Source organism: Lytechinus variegatus, chromosome 12, assembly GCF_018143015.1.
Source record: "Lytechinus variegatus isolate NC3 chromosome 12, Lvar_3.0, whole genome shotgun sequence".
In the NCBI taxonomy this organism is placed as follows: Eukaryota; Metazoa; Echinodermata; class Echinoidea; order Temnopleuroida; family Toxopneustidae; genus Lytechinus; species Lytechinus variegatus.
The window spans coordinates 32,802,642-32,827,009 of NC_054751.1; the positions used below are offsets into that span (position 1 = coordinate 32,802,642).

A 24,368-nucleotide genomic window follows, 5' to 3' on the forward strand; every position below is an offset into this window, starting at 1 on the left:
ATTCAGAATACAAAATAAACCATAAAAATCAATTTGAGCCTGAAATGGCAATTGCTTATCCACATTGTACAGAATCAAACTTCATATGTATGTCTTTACAAACCACTGGGTTCAAAAGTGTACCAAAATTTTATATACAAAATATACAAATGGGACTTGAAGGGGAAGTTCACCCAAGTCAAGTTGATTTTGATAAGAGATGAAAAAGAGAGAGAAAAGTTCTAAGACAAAGAATTTACAAAATCCATTAAATAACAGAGCCTTTGTAATTTTTCATTTCATGATGTCACGTACAAGCAGCTGCCACAATGACATGTTATATCAATTCAGAGTCCGAGTCATTCGTGATGACTGAAAATATATTTCTTGCAGAATCATCCCTGAAATAATGTGTGTAATGACACTGAATGTACATGTAAGATCAATGAATATAGAGGGCAGCAACACCAGCAATGTTCCTGAAAAGTGTTGAAGCCCTCTACGTTCGTTGTGTAAAGTGGTAAACTTTTTTCTGAAGCTGGAATATTATAGTGTCAAATAACATATTGGGGAACTGGTTGAATGTGACCTTACATAACAATGAGCATATAGGCCCGAATTAAAAAAGGTGGTTTTGAAAATCCACGGTTGAATCCATGGTATATGCAGATTTCCTGTATAAATTACGCTTAATTTAGCGCGTGTATAAAAAATGTCCAATGCTGATGCATGCTTGATGCCTGTTACCATGGTTAAGTACGCTATTTCATTCATGAGTCCACTGTTTGAAGAGTGGACTCATGAGTAAAATAGCATGGAAAACCACGGCAACAGGCGTTAAATTTGCGCACTGTGACAAAAGCGCTCATCAGCATTGGACATTTTTTTAATATACGCGGTAAAATAAGCGTAATCCATAACGGAAAGCTGAATAAGCCATGGACTCAACCGTGGGTTTTCAAAACCACCTTTGTGAATTCGGGCCATAAAGATAAACTCATTATTCTTTGATGGATTCTTATCAAACCTTCATTTTTCTCTTCTTTTTCAACTTTTAGAAAAACCAGCATTAATTTAGGGTGAAGTTCTCCTTCGAACAAACATCTGGAAGAATTTCATTATCATTTACAAATTATCATAATGGTGTATTATACGTTTATAACACATATTGCTGTAATAACATTTTGTACTTGTCAATTGGCTGTTTTCATAACATCACCATATTCAATACTCATCTTTCTGCAATGTCTGGATATGTCTTTGTAATTCAAGAAAGAATTTCATCTTGATAAAAATTATTAAAAAGCAACAGTTTACAACTCAGTAGGAGCAACAACCTGGATTTTCTATCAAAACCATGAGAACATAGAATTCCTGTCCTTTCTGATGAACTACAATCAATCATGATGAAAGAAATATGATTACTTGCATCCACACACTTCACAAAGACTGAACACAACCATGACATTCGGAAACTACTACAATACATGTAAATGGCTTTTTTTCTTATTCTGGGATCAACATCAGGGGCCCATTTCATATAACTTATAATATGACAAATTTGAAATAACAGTTAAAAAGCTACTGAAATCCACCAATTTTAATTGGCTGATTGCAAATTTGTTGTAGAAATAATGCATTTGTTATTATAACAAGTCTTTAGGAAACAGAACCCAGTGCAATGGGTAGCTGTAGGCACAAGACAGAGTAATTGGTTTGCAAGTGATGTTTCAATAACGATCCATAATAGAGCCTAGGTCAGAATCACACAAGTAATACCATTAGTTTGGTGCTATCTCAATAGATGATCCCAACAATGGACTCCCACTGTGGAAATGCCCATACATATGACTACTTGTATGATAATAATAATAAAGTCTAGTTTTTGTGTGTTTGTTTTGGTGCACTTGCCATGGTTTGAAAATATGAAGGAAGGGAATCAAGAGCTAGCTACCAGACTTCAAGAAAATAACTCACACACTTGGCAAGATAGTACTTGAAAAATAATTTCTAAAAGTTGTTCTCAACAAAAACTTTGAAAGATGTCTTACAAACATCTACAGAAAAGCTCCATGCTCTCCCGTATTATGTTAATGATGTATGCAGTGCATGTTCTGATATGTAGCAGTCACAAGAAGTATTGGCATTGTGGAACATAACATAGTTTGCTATGCAATTTTTTTTTTAAATAAACCATCAAATACGTAAAGTAATCTCTCAATAGGACAATTTTGAAAGCCTTTGGGCTACTTAAGTAATTTACAAAACTGGATTCAACATAAAGTCAGTAATGGTTTTCCCAATTTTCTGATGTTGTATAGAAGAATAATGTCACCCATTCTACCTAGGCAAGTAATCTCAGAACATGAGGGATAGATCGATGAATAAAAAAAAAAAATTTTAGATTGATGAAAATCAAATGAAATTGAGGAAAACTCAATGACCTTAAACCCTGTTAAACACTATTAAAATTAAAATGTGTCAATATATAAAACATAGTATACAAAACAACAACAAATATAGATACATGAATGTATAAAATAAAACTAAGAGTTAAAACTCTGTATATGTACTGCTGAAACTCAAACATAAATTTAAATAATTTAGCGTATCATTCATATACATCATAATGATGGTACATATCATTTAATGATTAATAAATATTTATGCTTTCATTATAAACATTTCTTGAAACTTCAGAGCTGAAAGAATATAAACATTCACCTAGATTCCCATCATAATGACAGATCACTAGAAAAATGAATATGCTTTGAAATATGGCATGCAGTGCATTGTTGTAGTAAAGTGTGCAAAACTAGGCCTTAGAAGGTAATAATTAGGTCCCTCAAAGAACATTCTAAAATGCATCAATATATTTGTGCAAATTTGAAAGAAGAAATCAAAATCATTTTGAATTATGACGATGAAACAAAAAAGCATTAACTATGCATAAAAATACTGTCATTGACACCTATATGGAGAATTCACTTAGAAATTTTGGATGTACCTTTTGCGAAAGGACTTATAGAAATAAACAATGCATCTCCTCAAATGTTGAAGATCAGCTGTCAATAAGTAGCTGGGCTTAACTTCTATTAATATATTATATACTATATTTAGTTACTTTTATTTCCAAGAATACAATGACACTCATAGAACCATTCAACAGAATGAAAGGCTTATGTTTTTATACAATAATCGTTAATAAAGATTGTCACAAGACATGACACCTAAAAGGAAGGGGGTGGGGATAACAAGGCAGTACAACGGACTTAGTCCAATATGTCATGAATCCACAATCGGTCCATTAGCTCAATCTTAAATACAATCATAAATACATGTAATAGACAGGAAGTGATTGGAGTAGGGCCTGAACACCAGAAGTCTACATTACACAAACTGGCAGTTTTGTCATGATTTGAGCAAGTGACTACATTTATAGTCTATTTCAAATTCAGACTATTTCAAAGATTTCGGATGAAAGATACAATGTACACTCCAAAACACCATATGGACTCAATCATCATGGACTCTGTTACTTTAGTCAGTAAGTACAACTTCAAAGCAAAATCTTAATTCTTAACATCACTGAATGGATGGTGATGTTCACATATAGCAGCATTTAGAGTAAGAAATAAAAAATGAGCATGCAAGCCAATCGCTGACAGTGTCAGTGTCTTTGTGTCTGATAATTCCTTCCATCATGAATGATGATTCAGTGGAAATATTGCTTCAAAAATATACTTACATGTTGGAATGTCCAGGTCATTCTTTATGAATAAGCTACAGGATACTATATTATATAGAGACTGAATGATTTCTGAGCAATGCACAAAGAATTAGTTTGCAAGATGAATTTAACCTACTTCCTACTTTCACCACAGAAAATAAATTAAATTGCAATTTGCACAAATATTTATGAATAGAATACTTGAAAAAAGGGTTTCTGTCATTACAACATTTAGTTTTATACTGTTGTACAAATGTAAGGAACAGAACATTGACTGCACAATGGATTACAACTAAATTTTACAAAAAAGATCACAATTGTTTTTTTTTTTTTTTACTTTGGATGGAAGAGGAAGAATTTCTTCTGAAGCCCATAAATCTTTGGTCAAGATACAATGTTATCATCACTCAAGTATCAACTTTCTGATCTTACAAAAGCAAAGTGGCTGTTAATTTTTTTTTTCATCCTGGTATCTAACATTAAGGCAATCTGTTGGTAAAAATTCTTCTTTTTCTTATTTTACATTTATATCCTCCACATCCTAACTGTTTTATTAAAGTAAAAAAATATTCAAAGAATCTGGTAATTAATTCTATTTCTGTTTCTGGTAACTCCTGTAGGAACTCGGCAGGACAGCTTTTTGCTGGTAATTAAATGCCAAGCTGGTATATAACCAATTACATACATGTGGGAAACATTTTAGGTGTAAGTTAATCAGATATATTGGCTGACCTTATGGACGACAGATATTACTTTCGGGTCTTGTTATCAAAGTGGAGACAATGGCAGAGTGGGAATTCGAACTCACAACCTTGCGATTATGCTCTAACCACTAGACCACACAACCTTGTCCACATGACAAGACAATAACTACAGCTCAAGGACAAGCTGATAAAATCATTTTGATAATTCTTAAAATTGGGAATTTGTAAACCTAACACTCCACTCTGCTCTGAAGTACAATGATAATGGTTCATCAAATGACATTCAATGATACCATCATCATTAAAGATGAAATACAAATAATTTTACTCACTAAAATTGAATTTACAATAACCACCTTACTGTGAGTTGATAATTATTTCAATATTAATCTTTAATTCATCTTATTTTTAAGTCATTGACTACATCTTTTTAAAAATTCATTTTTCGTTAAATAATATTATTTACAATTTAGCTTGGCTAATGATGCAGAAACACAGAACTGTATTATTACAACATGCAATCATTGAATTCATATCAATTAAATAATGTGTGTGAAATTTGTTACATTTTCTTTTTTTATATTCATTTGCCCAAGATTGTTTGAAATTGACATGAAAATAATACTAACTTGCTATGAACGAGTTGCGACTGTGTTATATTGCTCTCATTAGATTCATGTCACCCTCGGCAGCATCTCAGTCAATATGATAAAATTTGGGCAATATTTTATATGCTGTACCTCTATTGAGGCCAGTACACAAACTATGAAATTTCCCTTTTGAATAATATCTTTCACATTCACTTGCCAACTATTCTCATATTTCCATCCTTCACATGACTATATCTCCACCCAATCTACCTGAAGTATCTCAAGACCAGTTACCATGGAAACACCACACCCAAATCTTCCATTTATCCATCCTGAAATCAAATCATAAATCAGCTTCACTGAACACTACTGGCACCTTGCGAACATGGACAAAAACATCAGCTCAGGCGCTAAATATCCCTGATTTCATACTGGAATTACACGAAGGTCACTGATCTCAGGTCACAGGGTCAAAGGTCAAAGAGAGACGTCCTCTGCTGTGCTTGCTTCTATATGGTTCTCTGCACTGCCATTGGCTAGCTGCTCCTTGCTGGTTGACTCTGAGATAACAGGGGTCTTGGTCTGTTTGCGTTCCATGTCAGGACTAGGACTCCTATCGTCCGTGTAGCCAACATTCTCTAAGAAAGCACCAACAGCACCAAAATAGCCCTGGAATATGGAAGGTAGACTAGAATTAAGACATGAAACTATCCAGGAATCTCAATCACAAGTGTGATAAAGGTGATGTCTTAATTGAGTGCACACATCGTCCGAAGACGCTCGAGACACTAGCCCATCAACAGTTCCTTTGAATTTATATAGAAAAACTACATATATATGTTAACGAAGTCAACAAACAGATACTACAAATACAAGAGAACATAATTTACAAAAAAAGTAGTTAACCTTTATATCAAATTTTTCTGCTGGTGAATATTTGTTCTTTTTAAAAAGTGTATTAACAAGCATTATCCACACACAACATGCCTCCTCAGCAACTACAAAAAATGAAAAAATTAAAACAGAAGCATTCAGAATCAATAAATTTCTGGTCTGCTGTTTTACCTCGTGTTGCAAGAAAAGAGCCTTCTTTGTTCCTTTGGTCCAATACTCCATAGCATAGGCTAACATTTTCTGTGCAATTGAGTTGGTCCGAAGGAAGTTTCCAGCAAACACTATTCGTTCTATACCCTATGTATAATGAAAAGATATCAATCAATTACGATCCAGTACATTAATCCATTAATCACAAAGTGCAATGTACATTTGAATTATTTAACCAATTAAGTGTTTTGTTGGAAGCAACAAAATTAGTCTAACATTGAAACAAAGTGATATGCTTCTGCAGATCACCATTGTAGCAACTGAAAGAAAAAATGTGAACTTGATTCCAGAAAACTCAATTCAATTCAAAGTGGTTTATTTATATTAAAAAACTTAAAGGTAAATGCTAGTTTTGGTAACGATATCAAAATGAGTTCGTACAGAATCCAATGAAATGACCACTAAAGTGTCTGTTTGTATAAATAAAACGCATGTGCCGAAGGATTCTGGAAGAAATTGTGTAATTGCTGAGAAATCAGCAAATAAGCACGGGATTCGGGTAGGGCGTCGGGCCCGACGCCCTAAGCAATAATTATACATTGTCCCACGTGCGCTTATCTGTGTTGGGGATTTTCGGTGTGAACATTTTTCAGCGTAGATTTCAAGATTTCACAAAGTCCAGTTAATGTAACTGTACCAGATCTAGATCCTCGATGATATACTGGCAATTAAGCTTTGTTTTACAGACTTTCTCATGAAATCAGTGTTAACTGCAACTACTGGAATTTCTCTTTAAATCACGAATACAAAAGTTTTGACAATACACTGATATTGATAGGACATATCATAGTGTACAATATAACACAGCTTTCATAATATGCCAAGCTATCTGAGTAATGAAATTGAAAAATTTATACACCAAAATATTTACTTACAAATACAGTATTTATCTTGTCCTTTTAGCTAATCATACTAACAATGATCACACCTGCAGTGTGTTGCATAAAACATTTTAACCAGAGAAAACTCTGGTAAAAACTGAAAACTAAGGTTAGTTTGATTTCTGCCATTGACTTTAACACAGGGCAAAAACTCATGTAAAAAATACCTGAATTTTCTCAGGTAAAAAGTTTTATGCAACACTCAACTGCTCTGAGTCTGTAATCACCCAAATCTAATGAAATGAATTATCAGCATATACAATGCGTTATCATGAGATATGTAATCTGCATTGTTGATTAAGTCTCTAGGCCCAAATTCACAATGCAAAAATTTTGTGTGCAATTGCACTTAGCACCATTTGCAAAAAGTGCACATATATTATTGGACACTGCTGAGTGTACAAATTAACTCTTAACATGCCACGCACACTACTAAGCCAATGCCACAGTGCTAATCCGATGCTAATCCCCTGTGCCAGCCACAAAACCCCCCTGTGCCACATTGATTTTGGGATCGCGAGTCGTATTCACTCCTTCCATTAGTCATGATTACAATTGCTTCTAACTCTCTAACGATTAGTTTATCCACAAAATATTGTGTAGTAAAGTTGTAGGAAATTTCATACCCCTTATAATGATGTCCTCAATATGTGGATTGGTTATTATCTTTACCGCTAAAATATGAGTTGTATCAAGTAGTTCCATTTTGTGGAGTGTTTTGTATGGATCAAAAACCTAGGTCTCTTCTCTCTCAGAGGCGGAGCCATATCTTGTAAAAAATGTAGAAATACTCGAAAAAGTCTAATGTAAACCGCATGAGTAAGTTTATCTGTCAGAAAGCAGAGTTCACACTGCACACAATAGTGCTAATTACGGCGTGCATGCGATGCGCAATACAATGCAAAACGGCGTAACAATGATTGTTATTCCGAATGTGCGCAGTCATGCACGAAGCAGGCGAGGGTAGGAAACAATGCAAGCACAAAGCAATCAATAGTAGGCGTGCGAGCACGAGTGTGGCATGTTATAGTAGGATGCGTAGCGTGCACGAAGCACTCAATGAGTTAAGTGCATTTACAGTAAGTACCAAAAACCTGCAGATATCGTAGATTTTAACTTCAAATATTGTAATTATAAATTGGCTTATTGAGCTAGTGGGTGTTTCACCAAGCTATTTGTAAGTTACTAGTGAATCTACCACAGCTGGTGATCCCTTCTTAGGAGCTTGATCCAAACCTATAAAAATTTGGTGCGCATAATTTACTTACAAGAATGGATCACCTTTTGTTCCTAAAGTCTCTTGTAAATTACAAACAGCTTTTAAAAAAGACCTACCGGGGGGGGGGGGGGAGGGGGGGTGTTTCACAAATATTTTAACATGACTACGAGTCGCGCTTTATATGCCCCGGCACTGCTGCGTATTGATCAATAAGTACAGGTTGCATGTAATGTACGCGTCTGAATATAAGTGTGACTCTAAGTCATACTTAAATCTTTATGAAACAACCCCCAGGTGTGTTTTCCATTAAAAATCATACCAAAAAAAATGTTAAAGAGTCTTACCTCTCTCATAGCAGCCATCATTGCTATAGACCCAATATTATTAGTAATAGTTACTAGAGTTGCTCTTGCTAAGTCACACTTGCATGCATCCTCCCTCTTCTCTTTGATATGCATATTACCAAAACTGAAATAAAAAGAAAGATAAATATGAGGATTTACTCCCTTCCTTTATGTGTTTAAATTATCATATTCATTCAATCATCCATGATTCATTCGCTCATTTATTTATTCGGTTTTTTGTTTGTTTTTGTGTTTTAAAAATGTTTCCAAGATAGAACTTTGCCAATTTGCATAGAAATACAGAGATTTAGACACAAAAATCATGTTGCCAATTTAAGAACTTTAATGATAATAATATTTTCAAAAACTTTTTTTTAATCAAACAAAAATGCAATACAAATGGGAACATTTTTCATCTCATGCCCTTTGTAGATTTTAAGTGCTCTTCATCAAAATTTATTTGGCTTTGAATTTATCACTCAATCCGACTTGAACAGAGACAAGAAATATTTACCTGCTGGCGATTGTGGATCCAGGAAGACCAAATCTTTCATAATCACCTCCATAGATGTCTCTAACTAGTTTGTCTGCTTTAGTGTTATCTCCTTTAGCAGCCATATCAAGAGCCTCTTCAAATGATTCACAACCAGTTAGTAAGCAACATAGACCTAGGAAAGTACCTCCACCAAGACTGATGGTGGTAGACAAAGACACAGATAATTAATTTTAAGTTCCAATGGGTATTTCAAAAATATCTTTATAAAAGTCATGCTTAAGAACCTACCCACACATGAAATTTAATGTATAATCTCATTGACTTGATACCTTCACGTGCAGAGCCAACCACAAAGTATTGAAATGGACCCATACATAGGCCTTATTAAGGTTGTTCAACTGGGGAATTATTATCATTATTGTTCTTGTTGTTATTGTTATCATTGTTATTATTAGTGTTTATTATCACTATTATTATTATCATCATCATCATCATCATTATTATTATTATCATTATTATACAGACTTAGATTCATTTGCAGATAGACTTTACTGTTCAAATACAGATTGCATGGTATCTAATTTTAAATCTGTTGTACTCTCAATTAGATCCAAGATTGAATGAATTTATAATTGTCTAGATATCTAATCTGGTAATTTTTTCTTGAGAAAACAAGTCCAGCTTTGATGATATTTCATTTAGACCCTAGTAATGAAAATCAGAAGAATCTTTTGTCCAATTGCAGATGAAATAAAGCTGGCAAAGTAAATTCCTCTTGGATGTTATTTTAATTAGACCCTAGGAACGGACTAATCAAACTATCATTTAAATGTGGGTCATGGTAGAACTCATAATCACTAATACTGATGTATTAATCAACCTCGTCTCCTGAAGGACTATCTATTATTCAGCCTTCATAAAACCAAAATGACAGGATGTACCTTGGAAAACTGAAGGTTAATCTCCTACCACTTTTTCTACAGCCTAATATGTTGTCTCATTCTGAATGGTCTAATCCCAATGTCTATCAGGAGTCTCATGAGTAATGAGTCTATCTTTTAATCTTTATTTATACATTTATTTCATTAATTTATTTATTCATTTATTTCATTTCCAGGCAAGAAAGCATGACAGAAATAGAAACATTACAAAAGAAATGTAAAATTTAGCACCAGCCGATGCATGGGGATCACCTAAAAGAATTGAAAATTCTGTCGAGAGGTTCTCCACAATGGCTAGTGCCTACATGGAATAACACAAAATAGCAATAAATTCAAACATGTAATTACAATACTTCTGTATAAATTAACCTTCATTGTAATATGAAGAGAGAAACAAAAAACAAGGTTATCGAATTAATACTTTAAGAAAAAATGTAGATTGGGTCAAATCAGGAATTAGTCATTTATCACACTAGAGACAGAGATGGTAGGTCAATTTTAATTGTCACTTCGTTTATGCTGGGCAGTGTAGTGTAGAACACACTGATAGTAGACCAAGTGGATTGAGCCTATGAATTAGGGTGACAAGAAAATCACTCCGGGCTTTAGTTCGTCGAAGATATAGGGTTAGGGTCGCAATATGGTTTTGTTGTACATAAATTTAGGGTAAGGTTTAGGATAGGGTACAGTGTTACATCCAGGGTTGAAGTTGGTCAATCCATTAGTGTGTGGAATTTACAGCGGAGCAATTGTCATGGAACCGGAAGTAGACTATCTGAGAAGCATCAAAACCAATTGAATGTAAACCCTACCTTGTTCCTGTGACTCTTTCAAAGTCATTATGCGAACGGACGGCCAGCATGCTGACCCCTGACCCAACATTGACCACCAGATATGGGTACGGGTTCTTAAAATCATAAGGGACCTTCTCACTGGCCTCATTGTCTAAGGGATCGGGATGGTTCCAGTAGTAGCATTCATTGGGAAGTAATCGGTCAATGAAGTGGATCCCTCGTATTAGGCAATTGAATTCATCAGCTTTCATTAGTTGCATATTGACAGTCTGGAGAAGAAAGTGAAAAAAAAGTCTCAGAGATTAGATCTTGAATATATTTAAATAGAATTGAGTTTATATAAAATTCTGTTATTACTAAAATCTGGTTGTTATTACTAAAATCTGGCATTTATTCGCCAAACAAGCAATAAAGTTACATGTTTTAGTGAGTTTTTGACAAAGATAGAGGCTATCCTCCTATTTGTAAGACAGATACTGACAAAGGAAGTTATATACATGTAGCTTGGATGATTTTCTAAATTGTCATCACTTGAACTGTCATGAGCTTACTCACTCTTATTGAATAGTAAATCATGGTTTAAAGATGAAAATAAAAATAAATTCCACCCAATGTAAAAAAGTTAAATGATGTGTCTTCTTACCTCTAAGATATCTCTTTCAAATTTATAAGCCCCGCCCCCTGTTGCATGGAGAGTATTTGACACACTAGAAAGATTCTTGTCTTTAACAAGGTCCAAAAACTGAGACATGTTGTACGTTGGGAAACGTATAAAATGTATTGTCCCATGATGGCCTAGCACTGGTACATTCTCAATCTGCAAGTGGGCATCCCGTACACCGGTCTCTCCGTAAGCCACCGTCGACGTCAGGTAGCGCTGGATTTTATCTAGGGTTCCTGGCTCTACGCTTGCATCAGTCGGAGTGTTTGAGTTCTCTATGTCGGTCGGTTCAAAGTAAACAAGTTTCACCAAGGTACCACCGATGTCCACTCCGCACCATGGCATAGCTGAAAGACAAAAGAAAAAGGAAAATTAATCGAAGGATACTTAATATCAATCAAATACCAATGGGAAATTAAAGTATTAAAAATAAGCTCAAAAAATTTGTTTTCTAAAAAAAGATATCCCCTTATTATTTTCTTGGACAGAAGAATTTCCTTTTTTTGGTCATATCATTGTAAGTGCTTTGTGCATGTTCAATGGAAAAGCGGCAAAGCGCAATATAAATATTTAATGTACATATGCACAAGACACCGTTCTCACTACGTTCCTAAAACTAGTTCAGTGGAAACCAGTTTAGTGGAAACTAGTTTAGCCCGTAGTGAGAATGGTCAAAGCGATCTTCCAAACCAGTTTGGGAAACCACCTCGTGATGTAGTTTTCAAGAGCGCTTCGCCTCTGGTTTTAGACTTTTAGCGCAATTGAGGACACAACCGTTCTTCGCACATTTTGAGCACACTACTCCACACAACAGGTGTAGAATTTCGCACGAAACGTGTCCCCCCACTGAGAGCGTTTCCAAGAGCAACAAGATCACTTTACGTGAAGTGATTTTGAAAACCACTTTTGGGAATGCTAGCAAAGCGATCTTACAAACTGGTTTCCAGTATTAGTTTTAGAAAGAGAGAACGGTGTCCAATGCATGTTAAGGTTTAAGTCAAAGTTCCTGTATTAGCAATTGCCGTTATTAGGCATAACAAATCTACAAGTAGAAGTACATGTATGTACATGTAGGGCCCGGGGGGGGGGGGGGGCCACTTCCATTCACGAGTGGATACCATGCGCGACCATGGGGTCTTGAAAAGCACCCTAAACACGTAATTTCCATATTCTGAAAATGCACCCCTTAACAAGCATTGGCGTGTGAAACCCTACCCTTAATAAGTATAAGAAGTTACAAAACGATACTCTTTATGGCAAATATTCCCTGAAATGAACCCCTAAACAAGTGCAGGAATTTTTTTATTGTTACGGGTCCTTCGGTCGTCGGCTTTACCTTATTTGGTTTAGTACGACCCCACCTTCTAAACCTCGCACAAATCGGACTCTAAACACATAGTGTTGGGGCAAAAAGGACATCCTTTATATATCAGTTTAATTTTGTTTTTTCATTTCCGCAAAATCGACCCTAAACATGTAATTTTCCTATCAAAATAGATACCCTTTTTTCATTATTTTTTGTGTTTTTGACACCCTTATCACATTACATACGTAACGTGCCCTATCGTGAAAAAGACATCCTTTTTACGTGTTTTTTTGGTCGCGCATGGTATCCACTCGTCAATGTAAGTGGCCCCCCCGGGATGTAGGGTTGTTTAATTTCATAAATTCTTCAATCTAGAATGGAATTATTTTCTCAAATTTGATTAGGCAACAGCATTTCTGGTTGTAATGTTAGTGTAAAGTTTTCACCTAGGTTGTGTACAGTCTAGAGTTGGAAAGGCAATCTTGTGTAGCACTTAAAGTATTATGAAGCAATGTGCAATGCGGTACCAGGAAAAATCATTTCCTGTCTAGAATTAAATATAACTTTAATGCTTTAATACTAGACAAGTTTTGGATTAAGGAAATGTGTAAATTAATTATGACCAATTACCGGTATTACTTTTTTTTTTACAATAGATGTACAATGTACATATCTGACCATGCTAGATGTGTATTTATTAGTTACATATAAATCATTTCCAAGAAGCTTTTTTACAATGTACATACACATGTATCAACCAGGAAATTTGTTTAACTCTCCAAATTGCAAATCCCACACTAAGAACAATATTTCTAGGAAATTTCTAAATGAAAATACTGATTATAAAAACAAACAAAAACACTGCTACATTTACTATAGTCATACCCCAAATGGTTCATTCACATTTAAGATCCCATGTACATGGCCAGGGGGTGTTTCACAAAGATTTAATATTAAGACTTAGAGTCGCACTTAAATGCCGATGCATATATGATATGCAACACGCAATCTAATTGATTAATACGCAGAAATACTCATCCTCTTGGCATGATCTGTCCAATGCAATTATGCCTTTAATAACACACGCAACTAAATTATAATTAAGCCTTAAGTGCGGCTCTAAGTCACACTTTAATAAATCTTTGTGAAAGTGGTGAAACATCCCAGGAAAAAAAAAGAAGCATGTGCCATATAGTTTCTACAGTGTACCAGCACAAAATTCAAATGCTATAAATTTTACATGTAGATTGAATATTAAATTCAGTGAGTTGAAAATGCAGAATTTGTATTGGAGTTGTCTGGAAAGCCAATCATAGAAGTGTGTATGGCTAATGAAACAAGTTCTACATGTACATGTACATTGTATTAAACTCCATTTCTTCAGAAATTAATTAAACACTGAAATGTAGGCTGTGTCTTGTATCAATCCTTCAATACACAGATCTACAGTACAGTATTCAAATATTCAATCTTATGTGTAAATGCAAAAAATATGAATAATGGAGAACAACTGTGGCCTCAAAAAACAAATTCAATACTACTATCAAATGGAAATGCAGTATTATGGGGTCTACAACTTCAACCATGTTGGATGCCCGGCAGTTAAAGGAAAAATGATTGACACTTATCCCTGACATCATCATAGATTAGATGTGCTCTATTCGCACCATTAATTTTTTTTTGGGTGTGAGGTAAGCTCATTCTGAATTCACATCTCACTGCTGAGTACATGTTCTGATCAAACACTAATACGGTATTCTATTTACAAATCAAATACGGTACATTAACAAGCACAATAGATTCACGTCATATACCAGGTGAACAAACAAATGATTTCTAACCATGAACATCACGGGTAAATCATACGTCATGTACTGTACATGTTCATGTTGAAGTAGATGTCTTCCCACATCACCATTAAAAAAAGAAAAGAAAATACAAATCGATTACATGTACTCATTTTATCCAGAATCAAATCCCCATCACACACAAACAGTAGGCTTTGTTGCTCTTTATGTACAATTTTTTGACAGTTCTTTCTTTATTATTTTAGTATGATTTTTCCTCACAATTCACCTTTTTTTCTTGAAAAGTTGCAGTGGGAAATGTGGAAGAGCTGCTATATGTAGAAAGTTAGTGTGAAAAATGCTGTGTAGGATTGCTGGTAAAAGTCAGACTTTTAGTAGTTTAAAAATCTTGTCAAGCTTCGAATAACGATGGCCATGAGGAATGATGGTACAAGTACTTTGAATGTTTGCTTAAAATCAAACGAATTGGAGAGCACTTCATGAAACAAAAATAATGTTGTTATATTAGTTAATAGAATCCATTCCTTGCATCTGATTGGCTCAGAGCTACTTCGTCAGCCATCATCACTATTTGCTTAAATACGAAAACATTTCCCTGAACTGAAGTGAACTCCACTGATCATGGCTATTATGATAAAGTTGCATGCCCTCCTCGTGAGCAGAGTCTTTATTCAGCCTTTTCACATGAGTGTGATTTAATGTGTTCACATTCTATACAGCTGTACAAGTGTGCACACTTGATCTACATGTAAACTAATCCACAAATTGTCAAACTCTGGCTAAACTCAACAGCCTGAAATCATATGCCATGGTTTGAATCTGTAGTCCAAAACCGTGGTTTATGTATGCATATATTCTAAAAGCAGTAATTCTGCACTAGTGCCTATTCTACACACATATTGAGGAAGACTCAAAGAATTGAAAATACCATTCAGATATATTTTTTTTCCCTTTGTCCATGGGGAAAATGTACATACATTGCCCGTAGTATATTACATTGGGTCTGTGAGAAATTGAGTTGTGGTTTGGACAGGCACTGGCCACTGCAGTGACAACACTGTTGACTACATTGTACTTTGCTTCTCTTACAAGTTTCCTTTAAACAATTTTCAAAGATTTGTCTTCACGGCTCTTGTAAATCAAAAGCCACAGGTAATTTGAATTTCAATTGTTGGGAATCACGCTCATGTGAAAGCACTTTATTAGCTCAGGAATTGGTGAAATTGAGGGTACCGGTATTTTAAAGAACTTCCTGTGCAGTTTTAACAGCTGCTGGTATGGCCTGGTATTCTACATGTACATGTAGCCTTATACTTATCCTCAATTCCTCATCCATATCTCAGAGTGCTAATCAATGATCACCAAACAAAAAAGATACATGTATATTTCTTTGATTGTTAACATTACAAGTACATATTTACATATGTTATTCCAGTAAAATTGTAGGCTACAATCTAGCACTCATGGTATCAAGGCACCTTAAAAGTCAGAGGTGCACTTGCAGGAATCCTGCGAATCTGCAAGCATCTTTTTTTATCACTTCTCTTCACATTCTGTAGACAAAACAATAAGGATTGCAGAGAAAGACACTTTTTAAAAAGACAAAACATTTGAGGTGCTATGCACTATGCATCTTTTTTGGCAACTTTTCAGCAAATGTTTCACAATATTTTGACTATCATGAATGTGAGAATTAGTGATAAAAAGACACTTGATTCTTGCATGATACACAGCTTTCACTTATTATGCTGGGTGCATATGGGAATTCTCTTGAAATTTAGTCAGCCCAGAATTAGTGGAATATTGTCCCCAGACTCCCCACCCCCTCCCTGAGTTGCTTGTTAGATTTTACGAAGGTAATTTATCCTTTTTAAGAGAAAATTACCTTGGGGGAGGGGCTGTCATTGAATTTACAAGGAGTCAGTAAACTTTCTCTGCAACCTAATAAAGTTTTATGTTATCCTAGATCTGTTCCTACATAGCCTTTAGTATTCAGAAATAGCAGCTGATGTGAAATATAATTATAAATATCACATTTTGAGACTGAATATTACTGTCCCAACCAAACAATTTTGCAGATAATAATGTTTTCTTATCTCAGTTTTGATAGAGAAAATGTACAAAAATAATCTTGTTGAGTACAGGTACATAATATCAACAATCAACACTTGATTAAAGTTTAAAATTGAGAACCCACTTGAACACTTAAGCACTGGATAATCACGATTTGCTCTATAAATAATACTTATCTGATAATAAAATAAAAACAATTCTACGTTTATATTCTAAGTTAAGCCTGAGTCATATCGATTATTTTGAAAACCGGTGTTCGACAGCTTTAATTCGATCGAACATCGAATCATCGATGCATCGAATATTGATGGCGGGGAATGTTGCTCCGGCCGCGTCGCGTCGATGCGCTATGCATGCACTGACGGTGTGTGCGCTGGCCGGGTGAGCGTTGCACTAGCAGATGACAGAGCAAAGTTCGTTTGTATTTTCCATGATCACAAAACACAAAAAAAGGCCGGGGACCAATGCAGAATTCTTCCCAAAATATCTTCAACAATGATATTTGCAGATGACATCATATAAGTTTAAAACGAAACATTAATAAAGACATGAATCACGCAGAGTCGATCCGAATGATTTTCGGTCAACTAGCATTCGCAGTCCAGACTCGCATTCACCAGCCCCGTCCGCAGCCCTGCACACTCACTCTCCCGAAACGACATTTGCTCTAATTTTACTATAAACGCTGTGAGACTTGTATTGGTGCAACTCTTATCATACAGCAACAGTAAACTAAAAATATTTATGTACTTGTTTTACAATACATGTTCACGTGCATGTACATGTAGTACCTACAAGTAATAAAATACATAACATTGTATTGCATTAACTAGCATTCATTGGCACAGACTCTAAATCTAAAATCTAATCATTATTGTGTCAGTATAAGAATGGATCATTTTATGGCAATCAATGATAACTTTCCTTGATTTTGTTATAAATTTCATAAAAATTACTATATTTATCATTTTCTTAACAGAATTGGCATTAATGAAGAATAAATTATTTTATCTAGGCCTACTTGTTTGAGACTTTGAGTTTGAAAGAATCTTCACGGTACAGAGCTTCAATTCTATTTGTACAATAGAATTAGGAGCAAATATTTTCACAATAACTACATGTTTGACTTGAAGGGAGGTCAGCCATCATTCCAAAATTATGGTTTTACTGACTGTGACGAAAAATAGGCCTCAACATGACACAATATTCAGATTTCAGTCTTTATTGAAACACTGCATTCATGACGTAGCGCTGCATAATCTATAAGTGTTTTATGGAAGCTAGACAATCCAGACTAAAATTGTGATACACATGATAAACTTTACTGAATAAGTTTTCATGCATGATAAATGTGCCATTCAGGCAGATTTCAAAAGTAAAGATTTGTTCTTATAATACATGTATGCCAAGGTCAATCTTTATTCCTTAGTTTGAAAACACCCTCCTATTCAGACCCATTACTATCAGCTTAAATGAGAAAAGAAATAGAAACAGATCATTCACAAGCCTAAGCCAAACTCTGCATCAATCAGTAATCATGCAAGTCAATGAACCAGTACTGGGGCCGTTTCATAAAGAGTTACAACTGTTGTAACTTTGCCATTATGGCAACTACCATGGCAACCTTGATTTTGATTGGCTGCTGAGCCCTGTTACCATGGTACATGTAGTTGCCATAATGGCAAAGTTACAACAGTTACAAGTCCTTTATGAAACGGGTCCCAGTACATGCATATCCAACCATGAACGTTTTTGCGTACACCCCTCTATATTGCACATACTCCACTCGACATCCACCAATTAGAACTTGTGTTAAAGCATTCTCTAAAATTTGTTAAGTCCACAGCAAACACATCCTACCATGTAAAGATGGATATGATTTCTCACACAAGTTAGCAAAGTCTCATTTTCAATATAACACCATCCAGGGAAAACACTACTTGTGGACTCACGGCAAGGTCACCCAAAGAAAGATGCAAAGCTTTGGAAATCAAAAGAGAGACCCCATGAAATTTCAATAGGATCCAATATAAACAGTAATATGATGTAGCAAACTGGGGCTGGTGAGCTAAAAAGTAGCCCCCTGAAAATAACAATAATTTTCCCTGGCCCCATCAGCCACCATGCAAAGGAAAACTGATCAAAGATGAAAGAACGATTCACTTACGGGGTACTTTTGCCTCTTTCTGGCCCAACTCGGCCTCTGCCTGCTGTTCCAATGCTTCTGCCATTCTCTCAATCAGACAGGCAGTATCCTTCTTCTCCTCCTCTACACCAGACATACTCTGATCCCTAGCTCAAATCTTTGCTGATACCGGGCTTGATATCTGCGTGCAGGTTGCTTGTAGGCGGAGACCGGGCCAACCAGCAGTGTTTGCGCACACAGGGCACAGTTCAATCTACGATAGCAAAGGCATGATACAAAATTAGAAAATAAGAGCTGAAATGCATGTCAATACAGATATGATGTTTGCAAATTTATCAGTGTGTTGAGAAAACAATGTAGAATTTAAAGATCATGCTGTAATATGTTGATACAGGAGATTTGTGCATATACACACACAGGTACAATGTAGTATTCTAAAGAAAAGGATATGACCAAAAAATGTGTATCCTATAAAGTCCCTTGATGTCTTGGAAACTGATTGTGTTTAGGTGAGCTGATTTTGATAAGTCACAATATCCCTGGATATACATTGCTATATTAAAAAGTTAAAACCCCATTTTTGTCTACTTTCAGAACACTGAAGTAATAGAACAGCCAACTATCAACAAAAATTGAATTAAGTTGCTACATGTAAATGTACAATGTAGGTAACCGGGTGGTTGTTTCAAAAAGCTGTTCGTAAGTTACGAATGACTTCACTAATGACTGGTGACTCTTTCTGGTGCTAGGCAGCTACAAAATACATCCCTTTTGTAGATGACTTAACACATATTGTTCACATTGTCTGTAAAGTTGTGTGTACACATGTAGCTCTACGAATGTCAGCTTTATGAAACACCTACCAGTTGTTCTGAAGGATAATATTAACTGGCACAATTATAAAGTGGTTAAAACCTTGAAACCAAATGAATCATAGAGGTTGAGCGAATCATCAAGGAATTTATGAAACCTTTTCATGAATCACTAATCGAACAACACCTCCAGGCTCATGCCCATGTGTATATGTATTACAATAATCCAGCTTACCCTATTACCCAGTAGTTTCAAATTATTATTATTTTTTTTTTTTGGGGGGGGGGGTAATTATGACATTTACAATTTGGCATACATGAATGTAACACAACACTCTCAATCCATTCCCGGAGGGCTCAGCAGGATTCTTTTATGAAGTATCCTAATTGTAAGAAGGGAATATTATATATAACTTTGATTTTCACCTTTTCAAAAAATAGATTCGGGACAGTTTCTAGCCACACCAGTCATAATCTGCGTTTGCAAATGCTAAAGAAGAGGATAAATATTAAATAATATCAAGTCACAAAGTTCTCCAATTCTTATGTGGTTTTCTCTGATTTCTCTAAATATTTCACTTATTTGCTTCATTTTGCACGATATAAGTTAGGATCAAACCCTTTTATCAAATTATACGTATATGACTTGTACAGTGAATGACTGCATTAATTACCTGCCAGCACTATATTACTGTGTACAATTGTAAATGCAACATTTTAGCATATGATTGGAATTCATGTATAATTTCAAAAGGAAGACAGCAAAAAGAAACATGTACATTTTTGCACCTTTATCAAGTCTATGTTTTCTCCAAATAAAAGAAAATTAAAATAGCTTATCTGAGATTATTGTTGGGCCAAATAGTGCTGTTATCGATAACCAATCTAGAGCTAGTCTTGTTGGTAAATCACTTGTTTTTTTGCCACTAAGTGATATTGATAACCCTTCTCTCATTGTCCATAATACCCGCTATTATGTAGGGACATGACAGTGATTTTCAGGCTTTCAGCGATTTCACCGAATTCATGGAAACAGCCTTTGAAAGTGGCTTTTCAAATGGAAAATCACAGAAAAACATATTTTTCCTCAAAATGCACAGAACAGCAACAGAAATTACTCCAAAATCTCAACAAAATATGACTAGCCATAAAACATGATCTCATCCCCACTTTGCTATAATCATGACAATCCAAACATCACGACTGCACTCAATTCGATTTGATCAAATCGAAAACGCGTATGAACAGATATATTGTTACCACCATACATTTTATACTGTTTACTACTATCAGCACAAAACTTCATTACCAGTATTTGGCAAAGTTCAATCAAAATTTTAAAAAGTAAAAACAATTTGGACTTCATTCCACACATACAATGTATCATCATGATGCACATCTCTGATTACTTTAAATAAAGTAGAAATAGTAATAAACATCATTTATATAGTATCACATATAAACCCTTAATTTGTATTTCTAATTCTATTTCTAAGTTTAATATTCTAATCCACTATACATAGCTAGCCACTAAAAAAAATCATACCTCAGTCATATAGTGACGTATTGTATTACCGGACACTATCATATTTCCGGACGCGCATATAACTGCGTAGGAAATCAATTTCGTACCGTAAGACTTCCGCAGTTCAATATCACAGATCAATTCAAAGAACGAGATTGCAAAAACAAGGCGAAAATATAACTTTTACCTTATTTTTCTCTAAAAATGACAGAAAATGCTTGAAATAACATATAACACAGTTTTGGCATTAACAATTGATCCCAATTGATCTATTTTCTGATTGAAATACGGACCTGATTTGCCGAATTTCAATCTCGTACGCTCCATCGATTAAATCGTCGACGGCTAGTTCTCAATGTTCCCGGTACCCCGGCCGTGCGCGAGGTTTACCGTGTTGGAGAGCCGTCAATGATCGACAGCGCATCGATAGAACTTAACTTGATGACTGAGTCTTACGATATGAACGAGCATCATTAATTGGAAGTGCAATATCGAACGCGCAATTAAAAAAAAAAAAGGAATAGCAAACGCAAATTTATAACAAAGATCTGATCAGAATCGTTATAAGAAAGCAAACAAAAACTTAGAATTTACTCATGAGATGATTAATCTCGAAAAAATCACACCAATTCTTTCTTACATCATTATAATCAAGAATATTTTTACCCGTCCGGCGCGCGTCCGGAATTACAATATAATTTGTCACGCACGAAAATAATTGTTTTTCGCGGAGGGGTATGCGGCAAGTGCGGTGCAAAGAAAATGGTTGGAAAATATAAAATAATTTCATCCTATTCATGATTTTCAGAATATTTGGAATAGCAAGTGATAATTTTTCGTGATTGTATTTCCTCTAGTTGTCATTTTTAAAGCACTGAAATGAAAGTGTCCGGCAATAGGATACACTGCCATACTACAACTGTTACCGCCCACTACACACAATGCATGCAGGTTTAAACAAACACACACACACACACCCTCGCCTAGCCTGCCTTTGCATTGCACACACCGATCAGACCATTTATCAGCCGATTGACGACTCATGCGTGACACCCATGCCATGCGGCAGCTACACACACAGCTCAAGAACACAGCGGCCTAGTACTAGACAGTGCATGCATGCAACAGAGCTATAGCGCTACGCCTTGAGTTACCGTACACGTGATTATTGCGATACCGGTACACAATCGCCAACAAGTAAGACAAATGTTTAAGTTTGAATTTAGACGGGATTTAAATGAAAAATAAAACTGAAATTTTTCAGTATTGACAAGAACTGACCGTAAAATAGATCTGTAGAATTCCCTGAAAACAAAGATTTTCCTTCACTGTCGACCAAAGCAATAATCGGAGATTCTCGTGACTCCTTCGCTCACGATCACTTTGCAGCCAAACAAATTGTTTACGATAATTATTCTGACGTCACAAACTCGGAAGCGACGTCACGATCGACGCAGTGAACAAGGGGTGGGGCTAGCTTTCTTTAGCTTTCTTGATATGATACCCACCCCCTCCCCCCAAAAAAATGCTTAGTTTGAGCCCCTTATGTGTTGCAATTTATAATTTCCGAGACCTTGCACACAGCCGCCCAAACCTTTTTCAGTAAACAAACTTAATACAAAAGGGTAGAGATTACCATCGAATTATTAATATAGCATCGGGACATTACCTTGCAGCTAGCCACCTGCATACCATTCCCCGTTCACCATGCAGGCCTGCCTCTCACCCCCTCCCCCTTTCAAAATCGTTCCACGAACATATAGGACCATACCCTGTATATGATTTGAGATTTTTCAAACCAAACAATTTTTTTAATTAAAAAAAAAGATGCCTATATGAATGTACAATATTAGTGTATCGCCGTGCACACACTCAATAATTTAGATTTCTCTGTTGATACATATCCATTTGCCCTGGCCCCCAATAATATAATTTCAAAATCTTTAAAATTTCTATGCAATGTTGGAAATCTAGAAAGGACTGGGAAGCGCTATATAACCATTAAACCTAATTGGCATAAAAGTATGAAACGTAATTTTTCGGACCGAGTGCAAAATGAGTGTCTTTTCGAGAGCTTGTTGACAATTTTTTCCCCCACCGTTGTCCCCAGGCAATCCCCAATCAGATATGGACCAACGCCCCTGCCCCTGTCCTGTGCATATATTATCTACAATACCATATTGTGTAGGCAGTGCAGGGCAATAATCACGATTCTTTGCTAATTCAGACTTGAAAAAGGTTATAGGCATACCGCCTAGAAAAATCGTTTAAAAAAAATCCCCATTTGTTTTTTTGATGATTAGTTCTTAGTCTTTAAATCGAAAATTTGTTTTATTCACAACTTTAAATTGAAAATTATATATAGATACCAAATCAAGCATATATAAAGCCCCGAATACAATGAACACACGTTCAAAAATGGCTACAAGGCCGGCTATATTGTATATAAAGCCTCCGTTTGATTATATTGTTATATTATAAGTATAATCAATATAGACAAATCGGTATAAATCAGCTGAGGGAAAGGTTGGATAAAGCTAATTGGTCAGATTTGTAAAATTTTAATTGCATGCGTAAAAATAAAAGCTTTGATGACTTCAGACTTTCGATACAAGTTTGGAAAAAGCTGAGTTGACTAACCCTTGAAATTTAGAACAAATGCATCTAGTATATGAATAACTTGAAAATTTACCTTTTCGACTTATTCTTCGCTATATAGGGCCTATTGAACTCCTGATAGGCAGCTGATGATAGTGATAGTTTTGAAATATGCCCCCGGAGGGGCCACTTACATTGACGAGTGGATACCATGCGCGACCAAAAAAACACGTAAAAAGGATGTCTTTTTCACGATAGGACACGTTACGTACGTAACGTGATAAGGGTGTCAAAAACACAAAAATAATGAAAAAAAAGGGTATCTATTTCGCTCGGAAAATTACGTGTTTAGGGTCGAATTTGCGGGGATGATAAAACAAAATTAAAATGTTTTATAAAGGATGTCCTTTTTGCCCCAACACTTCGTGTTTAGAGTCCGATTTGCGCGAGGTGTAGAAGATGGGGTCGTACTAAACCAAATAAGGTAAAGCCGACGACCGAAGGACCCGTAACAATAAAACATTCCTGTACTTGTTTAGGGGTTCATTTCAGGGAATATTTGCCAAGAGTATCGTTTTGTTTCCAATACTTGTTAAGGGTAGGGTTTCACACGCCAATACTTGTTAAGGGGTGCATTTTCAGAATATGGAAATTACG

The 24,368-nt window shown here is 35.4% G+C and overlaps 1 protein-coding gene across 1 annotated transcript; it reads right to left on the bottom strand.

Annotated features, from left to right (window-relative positions):
* Positions 1 to 1,031: 1,031 nt before the first annotated feature.
* LOC121424789 (pantothenate kinase 3-like) lies at positions 1,032 to 22,530 on the bottom strand. The gene is made up of 8 exons (XM_041620565.1): positions 22,395 to 22,530; positions 18,798 to 19,029; positions 11,426 to 11,790; positions 10,801 to 11,051; positions 9,066 to 9,242; positions 8,552 to 8,675; positions 6,069 to 6,194; positions 1,032 to 5,672 (listed from the first exon to the last, which is right to left on the bottom strand). The coding sequence occupies exons 2-8, from the start codon at positions 18,910 to 18,912 to the stop codon at positions 5,481 to 5,483; spliced, it is 1,350 nt and encodes a 449-aa protein (XP_041476499.1). The 5' UTR covers positions 18,913 to 19,029; positions 22,395 to 22,530; the 3' UTR covers positions 1,032 to 5,480.
* Positions 22,531 to 24,368: the final 1,838 nt, after the last annotated feature.

What these genes read in the sequence shown, in the direction of transcription:
- LOC121424789 (XM_041620565.1), bottom strand. Translation starts at nt 18,912, where the DNA reads ATGTCTGGTGTAGAGGAGGAGAAGAAGGATACTGCCTGTCTGATTGAG. An exon ending in GAAAGAGTCACAGGAACAAG is followed by an intron (nt 9,243 to 10,800) that starts GTAGGGTTTACA and finishes TACCACCATCAG; the next exon opens with TCTTGGTGGAGGTACTTTCC. An exon ending in GGATCCACAATCGCCAGCAG is followed by an intron (nt 8,676 to 9,065) that starts GTAAATATTTCT and finishes TTTTTATTTCAG; the next exon opens with TTTTGGTAATATGCATATCA.